At 41.0% G+C, this 23,055-nt stretch overlaps 1 protein-coding gene across 13 annotated transcripts in view; it reads left to right on the top strand.

The window, feature by feature from the left end:
- Window positions 1–23,055, top strand: part of ZMYND11 (zinc finger MYND-type containing 11) — a 73,620-nt gene that overhangs the window by 12,639 nt on the left and 37,926 nt on the right. For 5 of the 13 annotated variants that reach the window (XM_061576621.1, XM_061576648.1, XM_061576639.1 and 2 more), the window contains exons 2-3: window positions 1,209–1,432; window positions 17,763–17,870. In XM_061576621.1, coding sequence (XP_061432605.1) covers window positions 1,209–1,432; window positions 17,763–17,870 — 332 coding nt within the window. The remainder of the gene's footprint in view (window positions 1–1,208; window positions 1,433–17,762; window positions 17,871–23,055) is intronic. The other 8 variants (XM_061576715.1, XM_061576699.1, XM_061576707.1 and 5 more) reach the window with 3 other exon arrangements.

Below are 23,055 nucleotides of genomic sequence, written 5' to 3' on the forward strand. Positions count from 1 at the left end.
GTTACACTGTATAATGTGCTCCCAATGCATTCGAGAAAGGCTGATGTTGGGCCTGGACTGAAACTGTTGATTATTGTAGTTTTTTGTTATTTTCTTTGAACCATCTAAGTGACTTTACCGAAAGACCCAAAGAATGAATAACTGTTGATTATTGCATTGCATTGCACTTGCAAACAATGATGCTTTACTGCTAAAGCACCCAACCAACTAACCTGGGATACATAGCTTCGTTGTGCCTGCTTTGTCATTGGTGATTAGCACAATTATATCAGTGTGCACTTCTTTGGTTTATTATTTGCTCTCTTAATCTTAAGTGAGATGCCAACCCCATCACTAAAACCTCAGTCCCTCACCTGATAAAATATGTGCAGCCTTGAGGTTTTTAAATTTGTTATAAGTAAAAGGCTTGTGTAAGATGCTTTAGAGAACTCTAGACATTGTGCAACCAACAGTTATAAAGTGTCAATTGTGTGGGATTTTCTAAAAGGTCACTTAGACATTTGTTTCTTGTTTAAACATGTTGAATAAGCAAACACTTTTGTGGTTTTACTTGGTATAAAACGCAGTGCTGAATACGCATAAGAGAATGGGGAGTGCGAGTTAGAAAAACCCTTCGACCTTTCTTCCTTTGTATACGAATATTATCAGTAGATAATATAAAAAATGGGTCTTGTTAATAGTGGTTAATGTTGTCTATACAGTGTGACCAAATGCTCTGTTAAAAGTCCCCAATCATAAGAGCTACATCTCAACTGTTGCCCTTGTGTCTGTATCTTGTCTCGCATACTCAATGCAAGTTGTATTTACATGTTTTGCATTACAGAGTAATGCATTAAAGGCGAATGGCTCATCCTGCAAAGCCCATGCATCTTCAGAGACTCCAATAACTGCCAAATTTAGATATTCCTCTTGTTGAGGAAAGTCAGATAAAAAAAATACACTGACAATTTTCTTTTGCTCTTTAATTCTGTTACTGTGTGCGCTCCTGTTCTTTACCCTATTTTAATAGTGCCATGCCATTTTTCAGTGGGATTAAATCTTATTTTCAGTTTATGATATTTTTGTGCCTAGTAGATTGGAGTACAATTTACCGAAATGACAACGACAAAAAAAAAAACTAAAGTCGTTCTCATTTCACACGCGGCTAATTGCATCGTGCCGTGTGGGCAGCGACGGCCATTTTTATCTGGCTGTGGCTTTTGTTCCAGGGCGGCAGCATGGTGCAGCTGAGCAAGCGGCGGCAGTCGGACCCTCAGGTCGTCCAGCAACTATGGAAGGCCATCGAGGTGATTCGCAACCAGAAGCAGATCGCCAACCTCGACAGAATCTCCAAGTACGTGTTGGCGTGCGCTGCTGTGCCGATGGGGTTGGGTTTCCTCGTCTCCAGATCCACCGTTGGGCATTCATCACAAACAAAAGCAAGCACATCAGCGTACGTACATGATCACGTCCGTGCAGGGCACCCGAGGCACTCCCATTCCAGTGCTGTGAGCTCGGGCACTTGCTCTCACTGGCAGCGCACAGACACGGGCACGTGCACACTGCTTTGCATGCGGGCAGCGTCTCAGCGCGTGAATGCCGCACACGCATAATGGCATTGCTGATGAGCAGAGTGCAAACACATTCAGGCTGCACTGTCTGCATGTTCACCCTGTCTATAGGCAACGAGCATATGGACTTTGGTTATTTATAAATAGTACACGTGCACGCATGAACTACGTACACCCGGGCTTTGTTCACTCAGGCATTATACATAGGCACTGCATATGCATGTTGCCATCGCACATTCCCATGGCTATACATGAACAGTAAAGGTACAGCGGTCATTTACACAGGCAACATGAGACATAAAAAAAAAACGCACGAAGTATGCACAGCAAACTCCCTTTCAATGCACGTAACTATTGGGTAAGCACATGTTAATTTTTAAGACAGTTTGATTTTTCACCGCTTCAAAGGAAGTGGAGAGTTTCTGGTTATGTGTCTTGAATACAGATTGTGATTTCTCGTCTGCTTCTCTCTGCACATATGTTAATTTGCTTATGTGTATCTCAAAATGAGTTTGTATGCATGTGATCCAGGCTTGCATGTTTGTTGGTTGGTTTATCTTAAACGCCCTTTGATTTAAGTTGAATCAAATACATATTTAGAGGGTACAAAAAATTCTACACAATTCACTGTTCAATCGTTATCACTGCAGTAATTACTATATGCATATTAATGATGCTATTTTAGTCTTGCACCGTTTTTCACAAAAATAATTTGGCCAAGGATGTTCTTGGCATCTTTTTTAAGATTGGCCTTAAGACACATTTTGGATGCAACACCAGCTAAAGTAAAATTAATGGGATGGCTTAATTTGCATATACAGACTTCATTAGTTTAATTTGCATATGTAGATTAGACTAATGAAATTAGTCTTTCAGTTGTAGTGTATATTGAAAGGTCAAGTGTGTCTTTATATGCATTCAATGTCTCCTAAAAACATATCAGCAATTAGATAAAAAAATATTAGTATTAATTACACGTCAACAGAAGCTTGCTGACTGCCATTTTGAAGACCCATGGACTCATTTTTGTGGACAGTGTCTTATAGAAAACATGTCATCATTAACAGAAGTGGTTCATGTTAAAATTGTTTATATACGAATACTCTCCGGTCATTCAATCTTTGTGTAGTCCTATTCCAACATTTGAGATCTTGAATAACGTGGTAATTCCATCACACATGTACCTTTGTGCCTTTGCATGATGTCAGTTCCAACTGGGAGACTCCCACCACCTTGTTTACGCCCATCATGAGCACATGTCATAGCCACTGGTGAAACACCGTACGGAAGAATGCCATTGCTCAAGCTCGTGTCACTGGCTCTTTCACTTTCACATAGATTATAATTATTGCTACCTTTTTTCCCTGACAACACATTTTTTGTAATGTACATGCACAGTAGCCATTTTTGTCAATCCACTGATGCATGACAGCCTCCCTTATGCCATGCACTTTCTGAGGATGATTTTACCATACTTGACCACTCTGGGCGACTTGTGGGTTGGTGGACATGGAGAGCATATATGTCGAAGCATAGTGCAGTGCAACAATGGATTTTTTGTTGCACTTTCCTCTGCTGACATGTAACCCCACCACAGCCTATAGCAACCTGTTTTGTGCATAGTGGTTGCCCATACAAGCATTATCCAGGCTTCACCCTGATATCCATCCTAGATCTGACGAGTTTGGGAATGTTCCAGGTCATTTGATCATACACTGCCCCCCACACGTGTTTCAGTTTAATATAACTTATGGCTTTGAAGCAGGTAATGACTAACTGATTATTTTACACAAGCCATCAATTTCCATTGCTCGTTGTCACCAGAACCAATATTATCCCAATGTGAATCTAGTTAAAATATACCACATATGCGGCTCCAAAAGGCACACCAAATATTGTTTGCCAAGCATGTTTTTCCAATCGCATATATTCCTGCTTCAAAAGTTAGTTTTATGGGCAACAGTAGTGATTGAGCAATGCAAGATAAAAACATATGTCACAAGGTTTGTTGAACTAAAAACTGACGAAAACCCCCCTGTTTGGATTTTTTGTCAGAGAATAACTTTTTTGCCCAAACGAATTTCTTTCCTGACAGTCGCCCATAAAAGTTTTGCAGCTGGATCTTGGACACACATTAAAAAAAAGATTATTCATGTGGTGGCTCTCCTTGAAGTACATTTTGATGGGGGAGGGATAATTACTTCTTGTGACTGTTAATGAGAAAAAAGCGGTCTCTATCGAGTAACGGTTTGCTAGTACACGTCTATTTATAGTGCTGTGGAAATTAGCATTTGCCTTAATTGAAAAACGGCATAGCTGGCAGCAATATGTTATTTAAACATTCTGAAATTGTGGCATAGCTCCAGCGTGGTAGTTTTGATTAAAACATGATTTTTTTAGAATTGTTTAAGCCAGTTATTGTGAAATGCATGAGCTCATTTCAAACGTGTCAAATAACACTGTCACAATGCTGTATAGAATCTTGGCCAGCTTTAAGCAGGGAAACATTGGTAGGTTTAAATACTTTGATAAGTGTTTTGATATTGGTGGGTGACAAATAGAGACCTTGAATTACAATGTTTCTTTCAATATATATTTTCCCAGGTATTTTTAAGTGGAGTATCTATAAATGGGTCCCCATCTATATGTATTACTATGTAGAATACAGTGTAGCCTCGTGGTTTGCTGTTGAGGTGAATCCTGACAGGTGGTTGTTCCTTCACTGTGTAGGGACATCGCGGATGTCACTGTGTAATGCCAGCCCTAGAGAGACACGGCGTGCGGTGTATTGACATCGCGGGCACCACGTGTATGTGGGTGCAGTACTGGCCCTAAAGGGGCTCGGTGAGCGCTGACTGACAGTGCTGGATGGCACCACGCTCTGCGTGCAGTGCCGGCCCCTACAGGATGGGGTGTCAGGGTGCCGGCCATGGGAATGGGGTTACTAAGGGCCATGGCACTCTGGTTGAAGGACACGTGACCGGTAAAGTCTACACAGGGCCCCCAGGTGGGGGCTAGGGGTGGTCACGTGTCAGGGCCAAGATCCTGCTCGAGGGTTATCGAAGGTGGTCGTGGCTAAGGGCGGAGCCAGCCACGCCGCAGAGGATATAAGCCGGGTCCCCGAGAGGGACCGGCTGCTGTGGTTATCCTGAAGAATCTACGTTCTACGTCCAAGAAGAGTCACCAACACGTGGACCTGGACCCCAGCTGGGGTCCTGTCCGTTGTAACTACTCCCAGTGTAATTAGTGTCGTTAGCCTGGTGGTCCACCACCATAGGTTGTTATCTGGTGAAGGGGCAGTTTACCCCTTGGTGTTGGTGTTGATATCAATAAATATGTTGCCTCCAAAGAGTACGTCTGCGACTTAGTTGAACTCGCTACAACTGTGGAACATCGTTGCTATATTGCAAGTAAATTAAACACGTATATTATTTCATTATTTAACCCTTGGCAGTAAAGTATAATTATTAATGCTTCTTTTTGCACGTAATGGAATCGATGAGTGAGGGTACTCTCCAGCCTGTGTGTGCATTCACACAACTTATCTGCTCTTGAGTTTTTCATTCCTCTAACAAGAAAATTACTTTATGAATATCTTGGTTGTGTGTAACATGGGGGAGCAGTAGTGTCGTGGTTCATGCACTCTGCTATGAACAGGGTGACCTGGGTTTGATTCCCACTCGCGATCAATAACAGTTGCGTTAGCCTGTTCCGGTCCTGGGCCTCCCCTAGGTTGATGCATCCTTAAATGGATACCTGATGTGGTGTGTAAACATCACTATTGGGGAGACGAAGGCAGCTGGGTATTAGGCTGGCCCTCATAGTTGCTCACTTACAGAACTTGCCCCGACAGCCTTTATGGTCATTGCGGTATCTTTGTCTTTGTTATATCTTGTGGGCAGGTAGCTTTTGCACACAGAATGGCATTGTTTGCCATGTTTGATATTTGAATATGTGTTTGCTCCAAAGCTATGGGACTGTTAGTGCCTAATTAATATTAGCTACGGAAATTGACCGGCGCTGAACTAATGTGCCGTGGGTATCATAATGGCTAGGGAGAAAACGAATTGCCATCCACCTTGTCGCAATTAGACAGGCTTTCGTATTCTGGGAGTAGTGGCAAACTTAATGAGCACACAACCATTCTTTCTCAGCCTTTGGTGAGTGGCCCAGGTCTAGTTTTTGTTCAGTCTTATCTATTGTATCTGTGTGCCCACAAGTGTATTGCCACAATTAGCATGTGAATGGCTAGGTTGTCTGCATACAACGTCGCATATTGACTGGCAGAGAAAGCTGGCCCTTGATGGTTTCTAGCTTCTTGGTTTAAATAATAAATGTGGTGAACATGACATCTCTGCCACTGCCAAGCATCCCAATGTCAACAACTTGTGATACTGAAAATGTATCAACTAAAGTAATGGCTATATTGTGTGGTTTATGTGCTTGCCCACTAATGAGTTGTATATTACTTAAAATCTTTTGTTTCACAAAATTGGTTTCTAAAATCAATTTTCCATATTTCAATCACCATAAGCATGTAAATTGGGCAATTGGGGTATACCAACGTGATTTCAAAAAAATGTTGGATTACCAGCATTGCAAAATATAACTTTGTTTTCCAGAAATCTTGCTGTGAAATTTGTCATGTAAATGTTTGTTTGTAATTGAAGTTTGTTCTTGTTGTGCTACGCTGGAACTTTGCCTCCTCTGCTTTGGAATATATTAAATGATTGGGCCATAACGGAGTTGTTTCATCAGGTTTAAAGTGCTTTTCTGTGGCCTGTGATGGTTTCCTACTGGTTTTAACTTGGCCTGAAAAGTATACTCATCTCATTTGAGTTACTAAAAGTATACCACAGATTTTGACTTAACTTTCGTGACTGCAGGAATTAATATTCTTTGGTTCTTTTCGGTAAAGTCATGTAGATCGAAAAAAAAAAACTATGACGTTTCGATCACACAACACAAGCGATCGTCTTCAGGAGGACGATCACTTGTGTTGTGATTTAAATGTCGTAGTTTTTCTTTTCTTTTTTTTCTATATATGTGACTTTACTGAAAGAACCAAAGAATAAGTATGTACCACAGGTTACACTAAACTTGAACCCAGTGTTCAGCCACGTGTGGTGCTGATTTTACTATCCTATTTGTAGGAGGTTGTGAAACAAAAGCTTTGCACACCTATATTGGTTCATTCTAGCTATCATCTGAGGCTATCACTTAACCCTCACACTCTTCAGCATTTATTAAACACATTTTTGTAGCTTTGTCAACCACATCAATAAGTACAGAGAAGGAATGAGGATTAAACTGTGCTTTGTATACGGATTCGCTTTTTGAGGCACTTTGGGAAAATGGTTTCTTTAAAATGTTGTATGCAAGTATGCTAAGCGAGAGTCTGTTTTATAAGTTGTCAGCAGAGCAAAACAATAATTAGCACCATATGCATTTTTTCTTGCACGCAATTGTATGGCTGTAGGTGGGCAGGATTCTGTTTCTGCTGTACTCGCCAGGGAAATAACCCAAGGACAAGAGCATTAATCAGCATTCCAGCTGGATGCTTCCTTGGTGGAGGGCAACAACATAGTGCCTCCGGTGGAAATAAAACTAAAAAAATGCTTCATTACTTCAAATGTAAATGTTGTTTAACTTTTTAGCCTTGGGGATTGATATTTCATCATGAATTGCGACTCAATGGGTTAAAAGCACAGATATATTTTTCAATTATGAGTTTTCTTCCGGGATTTCTTTTACAGACGTTTGCAGTCCCAGAAGTATGAATTCCATGGAACCTACTCACTTTAGGCAATCTAATAGATGTCTTCATATTTTTTAACAGTCTACTTCATTTATACTGCTCTGCCGGGGACCTCAATGCCTGCTGAATTATTTATCTGTGCTCACACTCTTAACAATGTAATACGTCATGCGTCAGATCCTTAGGACTCGCCATGTGTTCTAAGACTCAAAGGGCTAAGGCAGAAATGCAGAGAATCCTGTGCATATTGCACTGAATGGTTGTGTGCTCCAAGCTTGGCTGGTCCATGATCCTACTTCATCTTCCAATTGGGCCGCACAGGTAACGGCAACATTGATCATAGACCGAGCGAATTTAGAAACTCACTTTCCACTTCGTGCAATATTTAACATTATTTATTACTTCAGCATTCTCTTGCTGTGGTTGATCCACCTGATGGAGATTGCTTGTGTTGTGATCGAAACGTCGTGATTTGTTTTATTTTATTTCTACCTACGTGACTTTACCGAAAGAACCAAAGAGTAAAGGACAAAGTGTCTGCCATTGTGCCCGTTAATGTTACACACTTTAAGCAGGAATTGTATATCCAAAAAAAGTAATAGAATACGACGTTTCGATTGCAATACAAGCAACCGTCATCAGGTATGAATGAATGAGAAAACAAACCTAGTAAACTTATAAATGTAATGCAATGCAATGCAGAGAGTCTGCTAACACAACAGTTAACACTTTACCTGGTTGATTACGTGCTTCCAAAGATTGCTAAATTTGAGAGAGCTACAAAACACAGACACAGAGAGAGATCCATACACAGAGAGAGAGAGACACACACATGGGGGAGAGACACATAGAGAGACACACCTCATTGGTGTCCAACTCCTATGGCTGTGCACAGCTGCAGGCCACGTTTATTACATGCTCCTATTTTCCCAGCTTTGTCTATTCCAGGAGGCACAGTTTTCCAGAGATCTTAAGATGTGTTGCAGTGATCAAGTACAGTAAAAAGCTAAGGCCGAAGATTTGTGCACTCCTAACAACAAAGTTAGTAACCTCAGTGGACAGTGAACACCATGTGACGGTGTTATCGGATAACATTTCCACCCTTCTAAACTCTCCAGAACACCAAACATGGGAAGCAACACCAAGTAAAAAAAACACCATGTTGCTCCCCTCGTTCATCCGATCACTCCCCAATCCTTGTACCCCCCCACCCACCTTGCTAAACCCCCGTCACTTCCCTCCTCTTTCCCACCAAGAAAAACAACCAAAAAAATCCAGCTTGAGGCAGAGCCAAGAAAATCCATGGGGCCGGCAGCGAAGCACATGAGCTGTTGCCGCCATTCAGCCACCACCATGGCCTTCCGGGCTGCATCAACATTCTGTCTGGTGTGCGTGTTCTCTCCCACCTTCTTGCGTTTTCGTTTTTCTTGAAAAATCATTCTCAGAGTCACTTAATTTATGGTGTTGTTAAACAATATTTTCTGCAAACGGTGTGGAGGCATGGCACAGTGGTTAGCACATATTATTCACGAGCTTGCTAACCGTGATTTTTGCCTATCCGCGAATCGCATCTGGAACTCTACATGACTGCATCGAGAGAGAGAGCAAGAAAGCTATTTAAATAAAGTGATGAGCGAGAATGTGATGCGAGAAAGTGATGTGCAGCATCATAATTTATAATAATTAAAATTCATGACACGCATTCCATCCTAGGAACCCAATGTGCATTTAATTTATAAACTTATTTGATACTTTAATATATTTTTTTATTTACATTTATGTTTATTATTTGTAGACCTATATTATCCATGTAATTTTCTATTTACGAGCATCTCCGGAACGTATCCCTCTCGAATAATGAGGGAATATTGTACTGCATTATGAACCCAGCAACTGGAGTTGAATTCCTGGTTTGGGCTAACACCAGTTGTGTGTTATCTGAACTGGCCCGACACCTATCCCTTGAACAAACCCGCACTGATTAGCATACGTGTACGTATGTATGTTGAACTTATTTCGAACTGTACGTAGCCAACCACGGTGAAGTATGTTCAAACAACTTCTATGATAAAGTAGTGGGATGGCCTTCATCCAGCATGGAATGATAAAGGGCTGTAAATTAAATCTAAGGTAGTATTCTGTGTGTTCATTGTGCCATAAGTAACAGTGAACATCATCCATGCTTTATTTTTGCCATCCTGCGACCATGCCTCCATTTTATTTTTTGGTTTGTTCACTGACGGAAGTGGTCAGAGTGTTGCAATGGACTTTGGCACCGTAGGACTGGAGTGGCATGATAATTGAGCTTCTCTTGATTTGAAGCTTTCGTGACTGCAGGAATCCATCCTCTTTGGTTCTTTCGGTAAAGTCACGTAGGTATCAAATAAAATAAATCACGACGTTTTGAGCGCAACACAAGCGCCCATCATCAGGTGGGAAAGCATGGTCCCACCTTTCCCACCTGATGATGGACGCTTGTGTTGCGCCCGAAACGTCGTGATTTATAAAGCATGGTCCCACCTTTCCCACCTGATGATGGAGCTTGTGTTGCACCCGAAACGTCGTGATTTATTTTATTTTATACCTACGTGACTTTACCGAAAGAACCAAAGAGTATGAGCTTCTCTTGTTGGCCCAGAGAAAATGTTAATACGAAATTCATCACTTCAGGTCGTGCTAGAATTCTGTCCATTGGTAGTGAAGGGGGATGTACTTTGCGTAATATCAACTTGTGAACTAAATGTTTAAAGTTACGAAGTTTTAAATTAATTTTTATTGAATGCCTATGTATCTACAAATTCTGCCAAATGGACAGATGACATCAGTGCTCTTGTTCTGCTGATTTTATTCCACCTAAGCTGCATAACTCTTCATTTTATTACACATACTTGTAAGTCCATCTGATAAACAGCTGTATACCAATACAGGATGAAGGCTGTGTTCTTATAATTACGGTAATACTTTTAAAGTATGAAACCTGTAGCCCTCAGCAGGGTGTGCTATGCCATGGTAATTGGTCCCAAAGGAGCCTGGTTCTAGCGGTGGGCAGAGAGAGAGCATGTGAGGATGTAGCAGCCCGATTGGCTGGCAAGGGCACGTGACAGGACAGGGCCAAAGGTGACAGAAGGGGCATGTGATGTAAGGCCCAGAGTCTTCTAGGGAGTTCTAGAAGGGGGTGTGGCCGAGGCAGAGCTAGACCATGCTGAGGAGCATAAAAGGGAAGTCCCGAGGTCCAATCCGGGCTGTCTACTGGAATGGAATCCACCGTGCTACTTCTCTTCGGTCTTTGGTCTTCACGCTCGGCATCGTGGGTCAAGCAGTGCGTTAACTGACCCAGTTATGTAGTTACCCCGTTATGGTCATAGAATAAACGTGTTGCCTCCAAAGTCAAGGGTGTTTCTCACGTGAACCCACTACAGATGTATTAAATTTCCTCTTCAGTAACTGGGATAAAGGCCACTACTGCTGACCACTATTCCTCGACTTGTCAAAATGCTTTAATATTGTTGACCATTTAACACGTAGGCTTTCTCGACCAATATTATTCATAATAAAGGTATTTGGGTTAGATCTCGTTATTTATAAATGTCGCAACCCTCCACCACCCGACATGGCCAATCCAGTAAAAAATGTGTCACGTTGACAAAAGACAAATAGTTCTACTTTAGCCCACGAGTGTAAAAAGTGAATCCACAACGTTTACAATTTTTGAGTACGACGTTTCGCTGGTCATTACATCCAGCATCATTGGGCGATTTGCCAGAATCGTGAAGCCCTCTACCTGCTCCCGGTCTCAAATAGAGCAGCAGGGTGATGGCTTCATTTAACCCAATCAGGTGCAGAGATCAGAGGTGGAGGGGGAGTATTGTAATTATATTATAGATTAGTAATTTATTAATTGTTATGATTAGTAATCAGTTGTAGATTAGTAATCAGTTGTAATGTGCATTATTTAATAACTGAACCACCCAATCATTAATACACAATCAGATGTAGAAATCATAGGTGGTAGAGGGTGGGTTATTGTAATTTTATACTACGTTGGTAATCGGTTAATTAGTATGTGTTTCCTTTATAAGGAATTGTAATTGTAAGATGTATTATTTAATAATATGCTTGACCATGATATTCTGCTCACAAGCCTTGGTCAACTCAAATTTTCAGATGGTACAATAAAATGGTTTAAGAGTAACCTCTCAGACCATTCTCAAAAGGTACATGGTGGTAACATCTCGTCCAGAAATATTTAAATAACAAAGGGTGTTCCACAGGGTTCTGTGCTGGGTCCAATTCTGTTCTTATTTTTAAACGATCTTGGTCTAAACTTAAATCACTCAGAATTAAATCTGTTTACTGATGACACTCATGCTAGTAACTGGTAAATCTCCAATCAAAGTCAAGAAATATCTCCAAAATGATTTCCACTTGATTCAATATCATTGTTATCATTAAAATGTCATGCTCTTTTTCTTCACCTATTAGGGATATCAGAAACAGCATCATTGAACAGAGTGCTTAAAATACTTGGGTTGGCCGAGTCAACTTACATTGAAAACACTTACTGATCATATCTCAAAGGAAAGCAAAGATAAAATAGGGGTTTTATACAAAAACAAATATTGTTTTCCCAATCAATTTCCTGCAAAGTGTTAAAGCTATAATTTTGCAACTTTCTGACAACTGTGCTGCTTGCAGATCAGCAACAAATGAAACCTTAAACAGACTAAACTCGCTCTTTACATCTGCTCTTCGATTTGCACTGGATGTATTATACAGGACCTACCATTGTTACCGACACTTAAATCCAGTCTCGCATCGTTTTATGCAGGAAGAAATCTACATTGGGCCTTGTTCATCCATAATACTTATTGGAAAATCTTCACTATACTGAGCTAATTCATTAACCCCATTGTCAAACCCAAGAAACCTAAGACGTCCATCTAATTGGCTTTTAACTATCCCGTGAACAAGAATTGGAATAGGTAACAACGCCTTTGCCATTGCAGCACCAACGTTTTGGAACCTTGTTTCCTCCGTCAACATCGTAAGTCTTCCTTCAATAAATGAACCTTATGGCGGAATCCCAAGGCGAACGATACGGCAATCTATTCCTCTCGACGAGCTCTACACGATGTACTAATCAAAGTTTCAATGTTTTGTTTCTTTTGCACATTCGTCCACGCTGTGCGTGGACGACATGACAACAATGATCCGCGCCAGGTGGGTCGCGGCGTTTATGTGCGCGGTCGGACGGAGTTGCCAAAAACAAATAAATAAATATAGATCCCTTTTTTTTCATTTATTCGGGACCCCGGGTCCTGCCATAAGGTTCAAATATCCCGAAGTAGAAAATGAGTACTGGATACAATGACATTTGCAAATGTGATTTGTAGCTTTGATCCTTACCTGTATGTGGATAGTTATTTTATGTGCAATTTTGTTGTGGGACTGGGTGTTTTCTTGGTGTGGTCTGGGTTTGTTTTTATTGCAGCTTTGTTGCCTTGCCCAAGGTTGCATCTAGTGTTGAAAAATCGGGGCAGGAATGTATGTACTTATGCAATTTGTGCTTATATACTTTATTTTTACGTATTGATTTTCAGTGACTTGCTTACATTTTTGTTTAGATTGCACTCCTAATGTTTTCTGTATTGTTTGTTGTTGTAACTTGCTGACCTGTCCCTACTGAACAGCTGTGAAAAAGAGCTTCAAAGATCATCAGATTGCTCCAGGATAAAAAAAAAGATTCTGATTGTGAATGGACATCACCAATGGGCTCTTATTTGCTTGAATATCTTAAAATCAGCTTGGGTTATGGCCATTAGCTGTTGTGTAGGTGAACTGTGTTAGTATGTACAATGACTCTTACACATTCATCTTGCTTCACAGAGGAGCATGGCACACCATCCACTGCTACGGTGAAGTGGGGGCACGGAGTGTGTGCATATCCGTGGATGATTGTTTCAGCTTCATCTTGTCTCCTGGGGTTCGTTGCAATGGCCTACCTTTGCTGGTTTGTGATGCATACCAAGGCTGGGCTTGGTGCATGTATTTTTAAGAGGATTTGGGTCTTAACGTGTATTAAAGGCTCATTCCGTGTGAATTAATCCCTCCTGTTTATGGCGAATTAGTGTTGAAATTAGAAAGAGATGGACTTTTAATCGGTGCAGTGAGAATACGTAAAAAGCATTTTTGCACTTGATAGAAACACTCAGCATTTTGGTCAAAGGGAGCAGTGGATTCAATCCTCAACATAAATACTGAGCTACGATTAACTGTTAAGACATTTTGCCCGAATTTGGTTAAATAACGAGGACCTTTTCATACTGGAACTGTATGGTGTCAGACTTGTTAGTTATTTTCTCCATCTCGCAATCTTCCTTTTCACTTGTGGCCTTATGTGGTTAGCAGATGGTTCCTGCTGCAGCTATAACATCCCGTTATTCCTTCTGGTTAACCATAGGCCAGAGGTTAACGGAGCACTACGGTCCACTCAGTTTGTTCCAGGGACTCTGGGTGCTTCAGCACTTTTTCTGCACCTATCAATAAGCTGCATACAGACAGCACCTTTATCTGTCTGGCCTCACTGTGTTAATCCAAGGCCATAAATTGCCTAAGCTTCAGAGTGATCCATTGTCTTGTACCCTTCATTTGTCCTGTGTTGGCTCTTGCAGGTGTTGTCATTGAGTTTGGTTGAGTGGGTGTCCTTAGATTCTGCAGCTGAGCTTACACCTCCGACTTGTGTGCATCAACATAGTGCAATCCAGCACCAGTGTAAGCATCCGGTATGGTACGCAGTGACGATGCATGTGTATCCAGGTCGACCGCTATTGTAAGCCAATGTTTACTCTTAAGGCCGATGTATATATGGCCAATTTTAGTGCAATAATATTTTTTGCATTGTGGTAGTTGCCACACTATTAAAAAAAATGAAGTGACCCAAATTTTTAATGCTGCTCCCCTTAATTTTATTTACCAAGGAATGGCAGCTTATCATTTCAAACACTAGTTATGTGACTACTCTGTAGTCCAATAATTATTCCTCAAGCACACTTTTCAACAAACTTTCCCCCCCCTCCGGTTTCAATATTGTTTGCGAATGCTGTACGAAGTCCTGATAGTTGCTTGTATTAAAGCATTGCCAGTGATCATTGCTGGCAACTGTTGACCCAGAACATTGTCCTCGTTTCTACTTGGGAAATGAAGAGTGTCCGCAGGCAATCTGTCAGTGCTTTCATCCATTTGGATGAGTGCGAGCCCAGAGCAAGTAGGCTTCAGGTGTTGTTGAAATTTTAATTACCACAAGGTGTCATTTTATTTTGTCCAGATCCTTCAGGGTAGAGCACATTATTATGCAGAATCTGTGGACTAACGTGGAAATATTGATGCTTTTGAAGATGGAGCTACAAACTGGTTTAATCTTCTTGGTTCTTTCGGTATTGAGAATTGTATTATTTTATTATGTTTTATTTTTATTATATTATTATCTCCCTTCTACGTGACTTTACCGAAAGAACCAAGAAGATGAATCCCTGCAGTCACGAAAGCTTTAAATCGAAATTTTAACTGGTTTAATTTAAGCTCTGGCATTCTTAAGCTTGATTATTTATACTTTTCCTGTGACTTTCCCTGCTTGATTGACAGCAAGCTGCAGTTTTTTCACTTTACTTCTACAGGGTGGGCCATAAGTAACTACCTGATTTGAAATAGTGGAATTTTGTGTTAAATTATTCTGTTTATTTTGTTGCATAAATGAAGTAGAAGATTGGGAGTTTATGATGAACCGGTATAGACCTCAGCAGCATGCAAGAATAGTTGAAATTTATTTGAGAAACAATTGTTCAATTATTTCAACAAAGGGAGTTTGTGTTTTTCATTTTTCAAAAGTTATAAGCAAAATATATCAGGTACTGTAGTTACTTATGGCCCACCCTGTATATATCATCCATTAATGTGATATTGTGTGCGAATGGAATGTTTGTTTGCGTGCCATTGTGTATCATTTAGATCTCCAGTACAAGAAGAAACATTTTCTTGTTCATTCGTGATTAAAATGAAACGGAGAAGAAAATTAGATTGTTTGTGTGGAACAACGTTTGGCTTTATAACTGTAATATATAGTGCTATAGGCATAATTGTTGAGTATAGATACACTCTCAGTTTGCTAATTCAGCCACACTAACTGTACCTTCGTTAGCTGCTCGCCTGGGGGAAAGTTGATTTCAATTGACAAATATGGTGCATTTGTGGCTGTTAACATCCAGCAGCATAATATTCTACTCTCATCATGCTGTCTGGTACAACCTTGCACTTTTTTTAAGATGAGGATCACCGTGCATGTGTCACCATCAAACATGCTCTATCCACTGTTGGATGAAGGCTTCATCAAATCATCACCATCCCTCATGCTCCCGTGATTCAACAATCTTACCTAGCTCCTGCACATGAGCTTTCCATTTGCCTCTGCCATAACCTTTTGTCTTGGGTATGTAACCCACGTTTAGTTGCTACTCAAGCAGTTTTTTTTTTTTATCACGAGCCATTCATGCCTTGTTAAAGATATACCCTGACCAAGTTCACATCTTTTTTCTCCCACAGTTACCATTATTTTTATATATTTTTTTATTATTCTTTGATACTTGCATTTTTATGTCTGCCAGTATAATTCTAAGTATGCACTTTTTTTGTTCCGATAATTGTCAGCCGTAGGTAACATGCACTCATTGGAATGTTCTTATTTGCACACATTCGTATGTTTATTTTCACTGCTCCTTTTAGTAAAAGTACTCTAACCTGATCTCACTTATCTTTATATTTAATAAAATGCTCCTGGTATGACTTCAGTAATTCTCATTAGATATAAATACTATGTTTTTAGCTGTCCCTCCAAAATATATTTGTACATAACTTATGATTTGCTCATAATTAGTTTGAGCCTTTGCTGAATAAATTTGACAGTAAATTGGCGCACTCATCCAAGCTCTCAATAAGAAGGCCTAAATAAAAAAAATATTTAGAAATTACAGAGAATTTGTAAAGTTGGAATAGCTGCACTTAAATTGCTTGAGGAACGTGACGAAATACATAACAGGAGGCGTCAGGCAAGCAGATGTGATGTCACCAGTTATTCAGTGGCATAAGATGATTTCTGAAACATTGGTTGGAGAAATAAAGGTGTACATTTTAAAAAAAAAATTAGAAATAATGTCAGATTAAACAATGACAGGCATCATACCAACCAATGGAAATTTATTTCAGCAGATCATTGAACCTATTAAAGAAAACTGTAAAGTGCATGTTGAGAAATTGTACGACTAAAATTTCAGACACTTTTATTTCTGGTGCCTTATATAACACACGCAGGGTTGTGGGCTGTTTTGTAGGTTGTTGTGACCTGACGTCCAAACTAAACCGTTTCAATAGTTATCGTCCGCAGAGCACATTAATTGGTTGATGTGATGCATGATGCGCGCGTGCCTTCTGGGAAATGTTGGTTGGCTCATTATGACTCTACACACGGACGATTGGTCACGCTCCAATGTGTAACAACACCCGTGCCTGGGATCGGTGCGAAATCATTACTGGACCGCAGGCCGTGCCCTTTTGTTTGGCTTGATTTGCTGCTCTCACGCCAGAGATGCACCCCGCTATCTGTTGTTGGGCTTGCACTGTGAGCGCGTGTGGTGCTGAGAGATACGTTTGTGTCGTCAATCGAGTGATGAAAGCTGGCCTCGCTGTGGAGGCAGGAATGCATGTGTGTCACACGACGCTTCACGGGTTGCTCATTTGGCTACTGGGAGGGCCCTGGCTGACGGTCACTGTACCGCCCCGTGCGTGCGAGGCACTTGCCAGGAATGTGGTGTGCATTGGGCAGCGTAGAAGGGGAACGTGCCCTATGGGTGGGTGCGTAGACTTATCCTCATTTGCAAAACATTCACGTGACACGACAGATATTTATATCAGTCCGCTAGTTTTAGATACAAGATACTTGTAGTGCTTCGGCAGATTTTTTTAGCAGTAGTTCTTGTTTCCACAATTTGAACTCTTATTTTAGCACGTTAAATGTTGTTTTCTGTAAATGTATTAAAAACATAGACGTGTTATTGTTTTTTACCACTTTTTCATAATTTTCAATCAAAGTTGGCATTTTTAGAATTCTGTATTGAGATTTTTTTCAAATTAATTAATATAACAGTAAAATGTTAACTGTGTGCGTTAAGTGTTTCTAATGCACACTGGTCGGTCGGTCTGTGCAGTGAGTTTTTGTTGCAAGGCAAAGCGAGGTGCCAACCATCCCCAGCCCTCTTCCCCCAGCCCCTACCTTGCCCATCCCCCCTCCCCATAACCTCTCTAAGGACAGGAATGCTTCTCAGCAGGGATAACACTATCGCCCCCACCCCGCTGAGCTTGGGCAGGGGTGGGAAAGTATAACGTGAAGGTAACTTGAGCCTCTGTAGGTTCTACGTGGAACAACAGGAGAGCGAGTCGAGGATGGCCAGTGGATGGGGCCGTGCTGCCGGCCGAGGGTTAGAAGGCTTCGACACTCCAGGCGGGCACAAGGCCAGGTATCATTTAAGCGCACACTGTAAGGCAGGGAGAGTTCCCAGGTGACAATATCAATGTGCAAATGTCTGTATACACTCACCCACTTTGGATGTTGTGTGTAGAAAAAAGAACGGTCTAGTAATTGCAATTGCTTTTACACAATAAATAGGAATTTTAATAATGTATTAATGGTCCTTTCCACTTTTCTATCCTTCCCATCCTCTACTAGTGGTTTATTTGTATTCGTACATGTGCTTACTGCTGTTTTTATTGATGCTTAGGAACTGGTAATCTGGTTCATTTACCTTGCTGTGCGTGAAAGCGTACAGCTCCTATTGCTGCTCTCAAGTGCATGCGTGCTGTGCTCGTGACATTGCAATAATGAATAACCCCTGGGGCCACGCAATGTTCAGATTGTAAAATAATCTTATTGTATTGCAGACCTTTGGTCATTCGAACCTGGCTACAAAGTCTTGACCAATTGATATATGTGGCCCCTTAGGACCTAGAGAATTAGAAAACAATAATTGGATAAAATTAGTTCATTGAAAAAAACATGCCACAACCTGCTGGATTTGTCCCCCTCGCCTATTGCTTTCTTAACCTGCTTTCGTCTTGCTTGCTTCTACGACATTTTATAACATTTTGGCAGCACTGCCATCGAATATATTCTGCCGCGGCACCAAAGCTTCTAACAAAGTCACCGCCACTCCTGTCAAGCCATAATGATAGAACCTTTTGTCTTCTAACAACAATCACATAAATTGCATGTAATTGTACCTCCATTTATGTTGTTACTAATTAATCATTTTTTATTAAGTTTCACCAATTACTCCTAGTGTAGTGTGAGCACTACACTTGCCAGAAGAAATGGTATGACCTGAGTGCCATGGTCTCCTGCCGGTCCTCAATGGAGATTGGTAGATTGGTAAACCCGGGATCTAGAGAACTGGCACCTGCAAGTGCCTTTCCACATCATCCATCGTGATTTCGCTTGGTACTCAGTCAGATCATACGAACCTGTACTTGGTCAACAAGAATAAAGAATAGTGCAGAAGATCAGTTGCTTAGCAGTTTTCAGTTTACTTTATCATAGCTTCGGAGCATATGCATTTAATAAGCGTGCTCTGGTCGGGTTCACGACCATGGCTTGCTCCCAGTTTGGCTGTTTTGCTGGGTGTTGTTTTCATTAAAAAGAGCAGTCCGCATGCACACCATTATTTTGGAATATTTCTTATTGAAAAATGTAACCTGAAAGAAATAAATCATATGAAAAATTATGAGTATTGGTATTGTACCACGCCACAGTGTAGTGTTTGGTTAGCATTGCTTGTGTGGATTATCACCGGTAATAACTAGTTGTTGAAGCTATCTGGGCTTGAGCCACCTTTGTGCCTTAGTCTGAAACAGCGACTTCATAGCTCAGCAAAGTGCAGGGCTGACCTGAGAGAGGAACCGCAGAGCAAAGTAAGCCCTTGACCACGTGGCAGCCTCGGCTTCAGGGGATGTCATGTCTGCTTTAAAGGAGCTCTTGGCTATGATCATAAGGGACGTTGCCTCGGGGGAAGGTCTGTCGAAGGCACAGGAGGGCTGACCTTCCAGATCTATTGGAAGCTCCTAAGGTTGAGGAGTGCACATTCAGGGTCTTCTGTCCTGGGGCAGTTGTTTGTGATCGTTTGACAGATAAAAAAATTGGCCTTGACTTTTAAGCCTTGGCTGGTAGTTTGCTGGAAGCATTGTATATGACTCTGTGGGAGCATTGCAGGAGGCCGTCAACGGGTCACATTATTTAACATGTGCATTCCACCAATGGAATAGCAGCCTTATGGGCTTGTACATCAGGAATCTCCTTGCAGTTCATCTGCAAGGTGGCAACCCCAGGATGGTTTCCTATTCATTTATTGAGCACTGTTGGTTGGATTACGTTAGCTTCAGTGAAGGTGTCTTTTGGCAGTGCTGTTTTGTCCGGCTGTGCTGTAGGGGAGTCTTCTATCTTCTTTTGTAAATGTGCTGGTACATATCCAATCTGTATGGAATCATGGGAGTGGTGGTCACAGCGTAATAGAGAGTATTTTTATACTTGCCCCATAAATACGTGTTCTGTGTATACGTCACAGTCCTTCCCATTTTTAATTGCTGTGGTTCTGGGTGCCGATTCTTTGGGTCTGGGTGACACACTCTCTGGTGACGAATGGTGGATACTTCAGCTCCCAGGGCGTTACACCAGACTCTTCGTCATTAATTAAATAAGGTAATTAGTACATAGATTTGGGCACATTAATGTGCGATTCTTGCAAGTGTTGGCAGATGACAATAGGTTATATCAGTATTTATTCGTAGGAATGGCAAATGTACAGAAATTTATTTTTACATGATGAGTAAAAAATATATACTTTTGCATGTCTTTGCATTGGCAATTGTGATGACCAACATTTGCAGGAATTTGACGGACATAATGATATGTTGTTACAACTTGAAACGTAACAAGCAGAAATGCAACGAAGCTTTTTCCTTTGATTTGTTGGCTCAATTTGGCTAAACTTCATGGACAATTTCCTGTTTGGCCATGGCAAGTGGGGGTAATGGAAAATATCGTTGGCTCATTTTTCACATAAAAGTGGTATTTAATGAATCTTTAGTAAGCGGGTAGGAACTTTTATGCAGAAAATGTGCACTAATACGAGACCAGAATAATTTCTGTGTTGCACAAAGAATAGAAATAAAACAAGTTGTGGGCAAGCAACAATCGACAAATTAATGATTGCACAATTTAGTTAATTTAACTTATTTATTGCAACATATGACAGGGTCAATTTTTTTGCTCAACAAATGTGCATTTGTATTTCACAATGCAGCATATCTGCAAAATTCTGCATTCCATTAGCTACGACTTGCTTCTCTGCACTTCATGTTTCCCTTGATGTGTTCAGCGTGTGCGCACCTTAATTACAAAAAAATACCAAGGCATTTTGTTTGAAAATGAATTGAATGTATTAAGGAAGTTTTTATTTCATTAATGTACTTTATTTCAAAACTCTTTTAAGAGTTAAATATTTTACAGGACAACTCTTATCCACGGTGATTTTACAAAATAATAGCGAAGCTGCTACCGAATACTTGCGATTTGTTCACGGATAAAAAGTGCAAGCGTTTTGTTACTTGGGCACCATTACCACATCTGATGGATGGTGTTCTCGAGAAATTGGAACCAAAATTGGAATAACCAAGGTAGCCTTCAGAAAGATTAATTAATTTCTAACCAAATGTCTTTGCTGGATAATTGAATAAGTAGATGATTAGGTGAGTAGTAGTGAGAGGGAACGGCTTGCTCACAGAGGTGGTTGAGGGAAGATTCTTTAAGAAAAGACCAAGAGGAAAGTAAAGAACACTGATGCCTGAAGCTGTTCCACAAGGACGGACGTGAGGGCAGATGAAGATAACGGTGCAAGACAAACAAAGGAGAGCATTTTACCTGGGACCTATCCATGGACACCACCTTAATGAATGAGCTTCCTATGAATATATAATTAAATTAAATCATAATCACTAATGTTTTAGAGAATTAGATGTTACAATGGATATGAAGCATGTAATTTACTTGACTTGACAGTTTACAATAGCTAAGCTTTAGGGATTTTCTTTTTCACTTTTTCTTTATTTTAAGGATCAAATAATTTTGCTCTGTGTAAATCGAGTTTATCTAAAATGTTTTATTTTAAATCGTGAGGTACACTTGAAGGACATACGTATGGTACCAACTTGTTTCTGTACCAATTCTAGATTTGAATCTTTCGTGACTGCAAGGATTCATATTCTTAGGTTTTTTCGGTAAAGTCACGTAGGTAAAACATCAAAATTAATAAAAATAAAATAAAGATCACGACGTTTCGGAGGCAAAACAAGTCTCCGTCATCAGGTGGGACCGTCACAGCCGGATTAGCTGCATCAAGTGAGGCAATGATTCAAGATGTAATCCCTTAAAAGCGAGTTGAGGGGGGAGGAGAGGGGGGGGGGGAGCTCATCAGAATGTGGTAGCCAATGAATGGAACGTATCGGGAGGGAGGGGGGCGGGGCCAAAAGGGTGTTTCTGTACCAGTTTTTAAATGTGTTGCGGCGCAAGTTACGACTCAGAGGCAGGTTCTGTTAGGGGCTCACGCCGAGTTTATTAAGGGATTACGCCTGACCAATCCACCCTAGCCTATAGCTCCCCAGGGGACAGGGTACTGTGAATCCTACAACCCTAGCTAACTCGGCTCTCCTCCCTGCTCCGGCCCGGGACTACCCCAACCTCGGCCGGTCGGGCGGATTAGCCTCCGTTAGCCTCGTGTGAGGATCACCTACCCCGAGTCCCCACTCCTACCCCCGACGATCCCCGGTTATGTCAAGGGTCTCCCTTTAAATACCCTCCGGGGGGGACATGACGTCACCGTCCCCCAAGGTCTGCCTGACACGTTCTGCGACGCCACTCCGAGGGAGAGCGTGACGTGATGTGACCTCACCCACTACTCCTCTACAAATGTACTGCTTGAAAAGCTGGAACTGGTTCATAGCATCGTTGTTGGTTTAAAAGTGATTCGTCGCCGAGAAAAATAGATGCGTTTTTTTTAAAGAAGAGGTTGAAGAGAGGCAACATCTTTTAAGACGTAACCTAATAGATTTTGTGCAGTGGGTCATAGTGATGGGTATGATATTAGTATCGTGCTCCAATTATGATAAAAATATAAATTTTATCCTGATCACAGTCGCACCCTTAGTCAAGCAATCTTGTTGTTCACAAATTTCAACAACAAAAAAATTATCTATTTGCTTCATAATAGTGCTTTATTTGAATAATAAAGAATACATTTTAGTAATATGTGCCAACTTAATTTTCATAGCGTCTGCTTCTCTTATGAAACATAGATTTAATGTAAATTTCATGGTCAGCTGTGAATTGGTAATTGTGATGGTCACACCAGCTGTGGACACTTTGGATAAGCGACGGCTGGCTCGTTCTGCTAATCAACTGGAATATTAATCATTCCTACATTCAGCTACACGGCACGAGTATGTTTATAGCTTGCTTTTAAAACAGTGGCTATTCAAGGGAGCCTGTGAAAACACTGGGAACGTCACTCTTCTGGGCTGTAAATATGGTTCTTGCCATTGACCACGAGTAATCAACAGGTACCCCTGCATGTGTGCCTTCTGCTAGCGGTAGTCACC

Source organism: Lethenteron reissneri, chromosome 7, assembly GCF_015708825.2.
Source record: "Lethenteron reissneri isolate LAM-NWPU_2019-01 chromosome 7, ASM1570882v1, whole genome shotgun sequence".
Classification (NCBI taxonomy): Eukaryota; Metazoa; Chordata; class Hyperoartia; order Petromyzontiformes; family Petromyzontidae; genus Lethenteron; species Lethenteron reissneri.